The sequence below is a fragment of the Silene latifolia genome, chromosome 1, assembly GCF_048544455.1.
Source record: "Silene latifolia isolate original U9 population chromosome 1, ASM4854445v1, whole genome shotgun sequence".
Lineage (NCBI taxonomy): Eukaryota > Viridiplantae > Streptophyta > Magnoliopsida > Caryophyllales > Caryophyllaceae > Silene > Silene latifolia.
Window position 1 is genome coordinate 163,957,071 of NC_133526.1, and position 11,499 is coordinate 163,968,569.

At 30.9% G+C, this 11,499-nt stretch overlaps 1 protein-coding gene across 1 annotated transcript; it reads right to left on the reverse strand.

The window, feature by feature from the left end:
* Nucleotides 1-597: 597 nt before the first annotated feature.
* Nucleotides 598-2,031, reverse strand: LOC141611141 (ethylene-responsive transcription factor SHINE 2-like). Its single transcript, XM_074429597.1, has 2 exons — nt 1,658-2,031; nt 598-1,436 (listed from the first exon to the last, which is right to left on the reverse strand). The coding sequence occupies exons 1-2, from the start codon at nt 1,738-1,740 to the stop codon at nt 818-820; spliced, it is 702 nt and encodes a 233-aa protein (XP_074285698.1). The 5' UTR covers nt 1,741-2,031; the 3' UTR covers nt 598-817.
* Between the last annotated feature and the right edge of the window lie 9,468 nt (nt 2,032-11,499).

Below are 11,499 nucleotides of genomic sequence, written 5' to 3' on the forward strand. Positions count from 1 at the left end.
ATATTTCTTCTTAATTAATGTATCAACCTTGCTTATGTTATCTCATTATTTCATAAAAGTATTATTCAAAAAAAAAAATCAAAAGGATATATACGCCTTAATACGAACTTCATAATTAACTTTTTATTGGTGTAAAATACATGAAAATTTACAAATAATCACAAGCATTTATACCTAGGTTATATATGTCCTCTTCGACTAAATATCCATAAACATTATTGCAATACAATATACATTTATTACGTTAAACTGAATCAAAGTAAGTTGTAGTACCAATTGATTTAGATTAAATTAAATGAAAATAAACCGAATTCGATAAAAACTGTATTGAAATGAATTCGTTACCTTGTAATTAAAAGTTCCAAGGAAAATGTACATCAAAGAAACATTCTTATAATATTATGATCTATACTCTTATGGTAAACATTTCCATTGCATATGACAATTACATGTACACTACACAAACTTTTTGATAAGTTGGTGAATGTACTTCTAGCAATTAAATTAACGTGATACAAAGATCGATCCACTATATATGAGCAACATACGAAGTAACTATATTTATATATATAATAATTATCATAGATCATTATTATATATTATGTACATAATTTATTATATATCCTGCTGCAACTCGAATCAATTTAGCCCTATTATGGGTATGAAAACGGGTAATGCTAGGTAGCTATATGGAGTAGTATATATATGACGCACTAAATTTATGTCTGAATTACCAATTTTAAACACAACTTAATCTTCTGGTAACCCTTAACATGATATAGGGTATATTTCCCTTAAATGTCAAGCTATGAATTTACTAAATTACTATACTAGGAGAGTTCCAATTGAGCAATTCTTCTATCATTTGCAATGCAGCTTCATCTTCCTCACTTAATTCAGCTCCAATATCGGAAATAGACGAAGATGAAGAAGAGGAAGAAAGAGTAGAAGTAGAGGATAATGGTAACACTTGTGGTAAATTATTACTAATATTTTTATTATTACTATTGTTATCAACCAAGACGTCTTGTTTAGTAACAGTAGACGTTTTTCCGAGTTCAACCCGCATAACCCAACTTGATCCGGAACAAGAACCAGCTCTCTTTTGCCATACACCAATGTGAGAATTATCGGTGTCAAGTCGAAGGCAAGTAAGTGAAGGAGAAGGATCCTTGCAATATCTCTTGAGCTTTGCACTAAGTACCTCGGACAATGTTGAGTTGAATGGAGCGACTTTCCGATCTTGAGTATTCGTATTACTATTATTATTAGTACTAATTGTATCATTATTATTATTATTTGAAGAATGCTTAATTGTATCTTCCCTTGGGAAATTAGTCTTGGCATTTTGGCCGTTCATTAATATTGCAGCTTGATCATATGCTCTTGCTGCTTCTTCTGCTGTCTCAAATGTTCCTAACCATACCCTCTTCTTCCTACAATGTTATTGTACACATACATACAATTAGAATATTTATATCAAAACCATGTATTCTTGTTGGAATTAGTATGATCAAGTTACATTCAAGGCAATTTCTAACTTGGTCGATCATCATACAGATATAGTGCCTAAATTTCGAAATGTAAAGGTAACTGAAGACGGATACATGGGTGTTAAAGGGAAAATGTAAGAAGAAGAAGAGAGAGAGTGACATACAGTAAAGGATGACGAATTTCAGAAACCCAAGAGCCCCACTGGCGTTGCCTGACACCTCTGAACTTCTTAGATGGACGTACCATGATGATTTTATAGTATCACTCTGTCACAGCAGCCACTTTTTTTGTTCTTTTTTTATAATATAATATAGGTAAGGAGGCAAAAGAGATGAGATATTGAATTGTGATCAGAGAGTTAGTTGTAACCTGCAAATGCTATCTTATGTAAATGTTAACTTATGTACTCTCCATAATATATAAGTCTCTCAGATTGTAGAAGAGTAATTGAAGGAAGTTGTAGAAATGACTTGTCGGTGGACCTTTATAATTTTACTATATATTCTATCAAATCAAATGTTTCCAAGCCACTCATGTACTACTACTCTACTTACTCTTCTCTTTTCATGCATTTAAAGTTTCTACCTGCCCGAGATTTTTATTTTCTTTTTTCCTTTTTTTTTCCTTGTATATACTTCACCTATATTGCTACAAATTCTCAACTTGGGACCATCTCGGTAATCTAGACCTCTATACTAAAGATGAAACGTAAAGGGTCTTTAGGTACTCTTTAAAATCAATCGGTTTCATTGTAGATGGACACTATCCGTTTAAAATTGTAGACGGATAGTGATCCTCTCACAAATGTAAGTGGGGATATTCATTGTCCACCCACTTGCACAATCCACCCTCATTTTGTGAGTGTGACTCTCTCCGTCTACAGTTTTTTACGGATATATAGTGATCTAAAATGATAATTTCTGTTTTAAAATACTTTTTAAAGAAAAAGTAGGAGATTCAAGCTCCCTATATTTTCATTGAAAATTATAATGTATCCATTACTATGGAAAATTCTTGGGAAAATTTCTATTATTATCAATGATGTGAAATTAGACCTTGCTTTCTTTGATGGGAAAATTTCTATTATTCTTGACATCGCTTTTATGAAACCAACAAGGTTGCTGACTTTATTGCTTTTATTAAACATTTATGTCTAACTCTGATGAGGATGTTTGATAGCCGGTGACTTCAACTTACCTCACTCATATAAAAAGATGAGATAGATTGGTCACAACCCAAATGATCAACCTATTTTTCTTACCTTATAGGAAACAAAAACTAATAACTATTGACGATGCCTTAAAATTAAGTATTTAAGAGTTTTAAGTAGTGCTAGATCGAGTAAGTTTTATTTGTGAGTTACCAAGGAAAATATTATACTTATTTATACATGAAAATATACATTTGTTCTATGTTTATCTACGGGCTTATTTGGATAGAGGGATTTGGAGTAAAAGGAAGGGGAGAGAGAGTAGGTGATTTAAAATCCCTTGTTTGAATAGCAAATAAGGGTGAAAGAAAATGTAGAGGGATCAATTTTCCCTGCTCTAAGGCAAATTAAAATCTCTTCACAATAGAAAATACTTAAAGAAAAATTGTATCCAAACAACTACACTTCATTCTCCCTCCCTTTCCCTTCCCTCCTTCTCCTACTTTTGTATCCAACCAAGGCCTAAGAATTGGATTAAATACCCAAAAAAACTAAAATCATTTTCCAATATCTCGGAGTCCCAGAAAATGGCATGTATCTCTGCCACGGGTTTTAACAACACCTTATTATACAACGATGATTCTCATATGATTCAATTAAGAAGCCGGTTCATTTTTTATGACTGTTTTATTCATAAATTCCCATAACGGCATAAATTCGTAGCTTATGAATAAACATTTAGATTTACTAACGGGCGCGACACTAATAGTAGGCCACCGGATCCTAGAGGTCAGTCACGACAATTGACTAGCCACACGTTAAACTGACAGTTGTCATGAGTACGAAAGTAAGGTACTTTAGGAACACCCCATGATTATCGGACTATAACTTGTTTCGGAAATCGTTGCGTTTAATCGACAGTTTGTATGACATTGCGTCAGAAAATTCAAAAAAATCAATTTTGAAAATGGTGAACATTTTAAAAATACCTAGAATGTTATATACCGGTCGACGGCGTCGGAATGACAATAATTAGAATCAAATCCGACTCCGGGCCAAAAACCGATTCAATATTCAAATCCCGACTTAACATAAATCAAACCCAAGTCAAGCAAACAAAATACCTTCCCCAAATAACACCCAAAAGCACGCTTATACAGCTTAGCAAACACAAATCATAACCCACCAAAACCTAGGATTGAACAAATTAAAGAGGAAAATCCATTGGTGAAAAGGACAGTGATAGAGGTGTCTTTCTATCAAACAATATTATCTCTCAACAAACAAATTAGCAAGTAGTAAGTAGAGGTCGAACCCAAAGGACGGTTAAATCTAAACTCAAGTAAATTGCAATGTTTAGTTAGGTGCTTGTAATAGTGTCAAGGGTGTCACAAATTGATTGGTATGCCATGAGCGTAACAACTATAACTAAAGCAATTGAAAACAAATGAAAACAAATGAAAGCAAGAGCAAGTAAAATAAATAAGGATGAAATCAATATGGAAAAAACACTAGCGTGTCATGGGTTCATAGAGGTGATCAAATGGTAAATTCAAAGAGTATGAGTTTGGTTTGGTCAAGGTCGCGGTATAGTAGAGCCGAAACATCCGGTCCCGCGGCTCATAGGTCGAGTCGGGTTAGCTTCCGCGTACACCCGATCTTCCCACTAACCTAGTCCATGGTCTAACAATCCCCGAGACTTCCGATCTTACGGGTTTTGTTGAATAGGTCGAGAATCATACTAGGTTGCTGTCAATCAACACTACGCCAAATAAGACCTTCAATAACGTTCAGATAATGCAATTACCGTTTTTAAATAGAAATACGGGACCGTTATTGCAACGACGGTTGTTAAATATATACCACGGTTGTACAAACACGCGACCGTTATATAACATCAATAACGGATCTATAATACCGTTATCACAACTCAAGAACCGTTATAAAATCTTTTAAGAAACCGTTATTAAATCTTAATAACGGTTTCAAATCCGTTGTCGTAGTTTACTATTGACAACGTTTTATCGTTCCAAAACCGTTGTTAAATATTATATATGATAAATGGTTCTTTTCATTATCTTATTTAATTGAATGTCAAAATTTAACAACGGCTTTATTGCATGCAAAACCGTTGTTATATTTATCTATCGACAATGGTATGTAACCGTTATTTTTTTTATTGATGAAACTTTGACAACGGTTGTACTTAAATAAACCGTTGTAAAAATTTTGCATTCGGCAACGGTTATCATTCGTTATCTTATATTTTTGGCGGTTTGAATGGGAGCGAAAATATGTCTACGGTTATTTATCTAAATAAAACCGTTGTCAAATAAATGTTTGCAACGGGTTGTTTTTAACCGTTATCGTTTCTAATTATTTTTAAAAAAAAAAATAAGTTTAGCTTGTTCTAGCAGCTGCTGAAATGCTATTTTTTCAGCAGCGTTTCTAGCAGCTGCTGAAATGCTATTTTTTCAGCTGCTGCTGAAAAATAGCATTCCAGCATCTGTCCAGTGCAAAAATTCAATCCCGCATCAAAATATTATACCCCATGATCAATTAAACCCAGTTTAAAAACAGTACAAACAGGATAATCAAAAGCCAAAACACAACTTCCTTAAAAAAACAAAAGAAGCCAATACACAATGGCTCTATATATACACACACGTACATAAAGCATGAGAAAATTATTGAGATTCCGCTAATGAAACAACATAACTTGCCTACATATTTCTCAACTGGGTGATGTCCTCTGCGAATATTCTGGGGCTCTCTTGAGTATTAGTGGAAACTACAATTCAAAATATACATAATCAAAAGAGATATAATATATGGAAGTATACAGAATTGAACTCAATTTATATCTGAAATAGTTTTAAATCACACTAACCCGTATCATAATGGTAGAATAATTTCCGTTGATAACCTCCAGCATGGACTGACAAACGTAAAAGGCGCATTGTTTGTCGTCTGGTGCTTTAGGAGACTATTATATAAATCACACACAAATCAGCTGAATTAGATAATCAACCTCTCGCATAAACATAAATTAAATGATACGGGTAATTATTAAGAATACACTTACTAATGGCGTGATAAAATTGGGAACGGTGTTGCTTTCATATTTCCCAAATAGACATAATCTTCTTTTTGCTTCAAAAACACTAATTCATAAATATACACACATGCCATTATTATTTGCATATAATGGCTCAAGTCATACAATAACAAATGACATTATTGACGGTTGTAAACTTACTCAGTTATCATCTTTACACAACTGTCAGAGGGGTTGCCTTCGCGAGAGTCAATCCAGTACACTGTTTTTGTTTCCACTTGGATTGTAAGTAGCACCCAATGCTTCCTATTCAATTTGGGACATTGAATTGTTAGTTCATTTACACGCATGTAAGCATGTTAATAATAAATTTATAGAACCGTGATTCATTACAATAATCACGTACTATCATATATTATATTAAAGCAACAACCGCAAGCCCCGTTGATCGACACGTGTCACACGCCACGTGTCATTTTCTATTTAAAAGAAAGAATAATAATAAGATTTGCAATCACGTTAACATGAAAATTACCTAAAAGGAAGTTGCTAATTTTGAAGTTTATTTGTGCGCAATTTTAGGAGTTATTTTCGGCAGAATATTTCAACAAGTCAACTTAAAAAATATTTAGGAGATATTTTCAGTATCATTTTTCTAACATATTTTCGGTATAATTTTTTTTAGGAGATATTTGCGCAATTTTTAAGGAGATATTTTCGGTAGAAGTTGCTAATTTTAATTTGATTTGGGATGAAATTTAGGAAAGAATCATATCATATATTATATTAAAGCAACAACCGGCTATCCCTTTATACGTCACGTGTCACAACACATTCAAAAGTCACGTGTCATACTCTCTAATTAAGAAAAAAAAAGTTGCACGTAAACAATTCAATTACAATTACAATTACAATGCTAAGTGTATTTAGGCCCACTAAATAGCTATTATTCACGCACCATATGAGCATGTTTTTCAAATTTGCAAATATAACTTGATTTTCTAAAATCTTGCAAAGTTCGGAATTTAAATAGATAAGCCGCAATATTAGGAAATGATATGAAGATAATTACGGAAACAATTTTATTATGGAATTTTTTAACTGCATAGTAAATCTCTTAATTATCATCATATCATCATATATTATATTAAAGCAGAAACTGGGTGCCTCTTTGATTACCACGTGTCACAGCAAGACAAAAATGATTACATTTTTCAATTAATGTTAATTAAATGGTACATTTATGGTCAAAATATTACAATGAGATAACAAAGCATATATTTTCCTAAATTGATGGGCAGTTATAAAAACAATTTGATTGATTTCCATAATTGTAGTCATAACATCGGGTAGGAATCACAAAGAAAATGGAAATTATAACTTTTTCTGGAAGATTATAGATTTATAGTAATATAGTAAATTAATGTAGTAGTTATAAACGTACCAAAAAGTTAATTGTCTAATATATTACCGAGTATATAAATTGTCATATGTGATTCCCTCCCCTCGAATTAAAACGTTAAAATTTTCTTTAAAATCACATACATACACATATCTTTGAAAACTTTTTAAAACAATTTTGTATCACATTTATTTCTTGATAATTTTTAATTGTATATGATGTAATTTAGGTAAGTGGCAAATCATTGGGTGCCTCAAATCATTGCGCTCTCCATGTTCTGTTTTTATTTAAATCTAATTTGATTAATTAATAGTACCTTTTAGATGATATAGGTTATGATACAGTATGATAATTTTCGAAAATATTTCCTACTTCGTACACTACAATCAATTTTGTAATATAATAATCTAAGTTATTTTTGATAATTAAGGATGAGATTTTAGAATTTGGGTGTGTTATATTTGTATAATGTGACTCCTATAATTTTGCCTGAATTGTTGTCAGATATAATTATGATAAACATAAACATAAGATGCCTTAATAAAATTGCCTCTATGCCTTAACATAAGATATAATTATGATAAACATAAACATAAGATGCCTTAATATGAACGGAAAAGGTATTTAACAATTCATGGATTATACAACCAGTTGTATATGTTGTACGGTGTAGAATCTGAGCTTTGTGATAAAATATATGAGCTTTATGTTAAAGAATATGAAATTTATTAGAAAGTATTGAATTCATCAATTTACACATTAAAAACATGAACTTTAAATTAGCTCAAAAAGAATACACATAAGCTCAAATTCTTATACCTTGGTTGTACCATGCTTATGGTACAACTGGATGTATAATCCTATTTGTGGGTATTTAACTACTTTACTTAATTGTAAAATACTTATTTTAATATGGATCTAATGTAACCTAAACAATTTACTTATTTTTACGTGTCACATATGAGTATGCTTCCAAGACACCAATATGCTACATGAAAGATTGTTATTAAAAAAGGTTTTTTATATGAAGTACCCCGTGTTTATTCGAATTTTACGATATATCTTCGAATTTTCAGAAACACACAAGATAGCCCTAAACTTTATAAAATATTCTAGAAATACCCTAAATGCCCAAACTTTACAATTTTATATATTATATTTGGCCGCTTTTTGTTGATTACTCATCCGAAATATGTTGAGCCATCAACATAATCAACAATAGTGTGATTTGCATTAAATTTGGCAGGTGTTATTTGAATATGAACCTCATTAACTTCAAACAACAGCATCTCCCACAAAATTACGAAAAAAAGGGATTTCTTTCCAATTAATATTCCAATTAGAAAATTAACCTATTAATTTGGCCAAATTCATTCAAAATGATTTGGATTATTACTATTTCAATTATGATTATCCTCATTAACGTCAAAAAGGGATTCCTTTCCGATTAATATTCCAATGAGTAGATTGGACTCGATTACTCCATATTATTCCCTATGTCACAATTAATTGTTTATCTTTAATATCCTTTGTGAGAGTTCTTTTAATCAAAGGTACAGAAATAAATGAATTGGAAGAAAGTATCTTTCAAGAAATGTAACTAACACAAATTAATTGAACAATTTATTGGAGACGAGTTAGATAGAGGTTAATATTGGATTGTTATAAATTGATATGTTAAATAAATCATCCTTTGATTCATCTTTTTTTTTGTGCTCTAATCTACTCTTCACAATACTTCTTTTAACATGCATTTATTCTAATTAAGGTTGATTTAAAAATATATATCTACCATATAATTTTATACAAGTGACAATACAACTACACTAACCAACGACGTAGAAATTCACAACGGCTATGGTTGTATTTACCACCATTTTGATATTTCACATTATAAATGTATAGTTGGTATTTCTTAAGATGGGTTTAAATAAGACCGTACTTGGATATCAGACAAGCTTATTATTAATCCCTAGATATTATGCTTTTGTCCTATATAGGTATTTTATTTGATCCGTTTTAATTTTAAGACGAGTTATTAGAATTTAGAACGTAAACATTAATATGCCAACGGGGTAGGAAAACCATTTTATACATCTTTACTTAAATGCGTATTAGAACGTAAACATTGATATGTCAACGGGGTAGGAACATAACATGTGTCGCATTGCAATAGTTCCAGTTTGTATAATAACAATTGGGTAAATAAAATATGAAGTTTCATACTCCTTTGAGTCCTTTCGTCCCGATCATTCGTTTGCCTTTGGTTTGGACATAAATGACAAGAAAAGAGGAGGGGGTCAATTATTAAATAACAAGTGAATCAAATTAAGTGCGGAGTATCAAATTGCTTACCAAAGGCATTTCTAAAGGCACCCAATTGATTGAGACACCCAAAAATGGAATAATCAAACAAATGTGTGGGACAAAGGGAGTTATATATAAGGATTTACTTATCCATTGTTTTAAACAATTGGGGTTCAGATCAAGCTTGGGTCCTGAATTTGGGTGTCGGGTATAGGGTTATTTGGATCAGCTCAATTTTGACAAGTCTAAGTTACCTCAGCCGCCTACTTCGACTACTTGCCAATAACTTATCAAAAGTCGAGAAAAAAAAATCATAGTATTTCGAATAAAATTAAGCAACACAAACTTATCAAAAGTGAATGTGTGCTAGACAAAAAAATCATAGTATTTCGAATAAAATTAAGCAACACAAACTTATCAAAAGTGTATGGGTAGTAGACAAAGTGAAATTTTCTAAAATTTAATAATTTACTAAATCCAAAAAATATGTAAGTTTTTACTTTCAATAATACTTTTCGTTTCCACACGTACAGTGCACGGGTTCAAAAATTAGTAATACCTTAACCACTTATATCAATTTCTTAGGGATATATATATATAGCTTAACCAAATAAAGGTCTTAAATAAGAAAAAAGATCTTGTAAAATTACATATATCTATATCATATTATATCATCATATCATATATTATATTAAAGGAACAACCGGCTATCCCCTTTAATCACCACGTGTCACATCCCAATTTCTTGCCATGTGTCATCCAAATATTTAAATGCCCAATATAGTTTACAAAACATTTGACAAAAAAAAGGTGTGAAAAAGTCTAAAAGATATTTAGGAGAAATCTATAAAGTCATTTTAATCTAATCATGGAAATAATTTTGACGTGATTTTAGGAGATATTTATCGAGTTATTTTATATTTTAGGAGAAATTAATGGAATCAATTTATATTTTTTAATTTGTTAAACTGTTTTATCATTTTACGTAATCAAATATAATCATATCTTTACTGTATTATTGATTGATAATAATAAAAGGAGATTAACTCAGTAAGTCAATAGCTAAAAAAGATGTACTCTCAAATTTCACTAATAGGCGTGACAAATTAATGTCGTTAAGAGTCATTGTTATATTTATGTCTTTAGAAACTACGAACGAACATCATCTACCACCACCAAATAACCATCATTCACGGACAATACCCTATGAGCATTTTTTTTTTCAAATTTGGAAATATAAACTGATTGCTAAAATTGGTGATTAAATAAAATAAATTAGTTTCTAGGAAATGATCGAAGTTAATCGCGGAAACAAGTTAATTATGGAATTTTTAGGGTAATAATAAATCTCTTAATTGTCATTTCTAAGTAATTGATCAACCCATTTTCGAATTTGGAATTATTCGAATTTTAAAAGAAGATATTCGAATTTTAAAATAAGACGAAAGATTTATATACAACCATATTTGACTTTACTTGATTATTATGCCATTATACTAAATTGGCATAACATCCGTCCAAATAAATCTTAGAAACTAAAAAGAGACAATTATAAAACGTTACCAATTAACAAAATGGAATCCTAAAATCTCGCTTAGCATAATTGAATCAACTAATATAAGACGTTATATAAATTGCAAAAGATAACGCCCCAAAATTAAATCCTATAATCTTGCCTAAAATAAACCGTTATCAATTAACAAAGACGTTCAGTTAAATCCTTTATTACGTAAATTAGCCTCCAAATGTAACAATCTATAACAAAATAACAACAAAATCAATTTAACATTTTGTTATTCAACCTCTTTACAATTGAAATATCATGCAACTTTTTTCATTTTATATCAAATTGACATTTAAGTGTCGATCAAGTAGAGATTAGACGGTAACAAACGTACTCCCATGGGTATAGGTCATTATGGGTCGTTATACTTGAATCAGTGATTAAAATGGTTTGAGGCCTTTTATTATGTGTGATAAGTTGTAGTACAGACTACGATAGATGAATGAAATGATTTTTTGGTGCAATTTTGGCTGGAAATAAAAAAATGGATTTAATTTTTTTAACTCAAAGTTACGAGGCCAATT

What these genes read in the sequence shown, in the direction of transcription:
- LOC141611141 (XM_074429597.1), bottom strand. Translation starts at nt 1,740, where the DNA reads ATGGTACGTCCATCTAAGAAGTTCAGAGGTGTCAGGCAACGCCAGTGG. An exon ending in GAAATTCGTCATCCTTTACT is followed by an intron (nt 1,437 to 1,657) that starts GTATGTCACTCT and finishes ATAACATTGTAG; the next exon opens with GAAGAAGAGGGTATGGTTAG.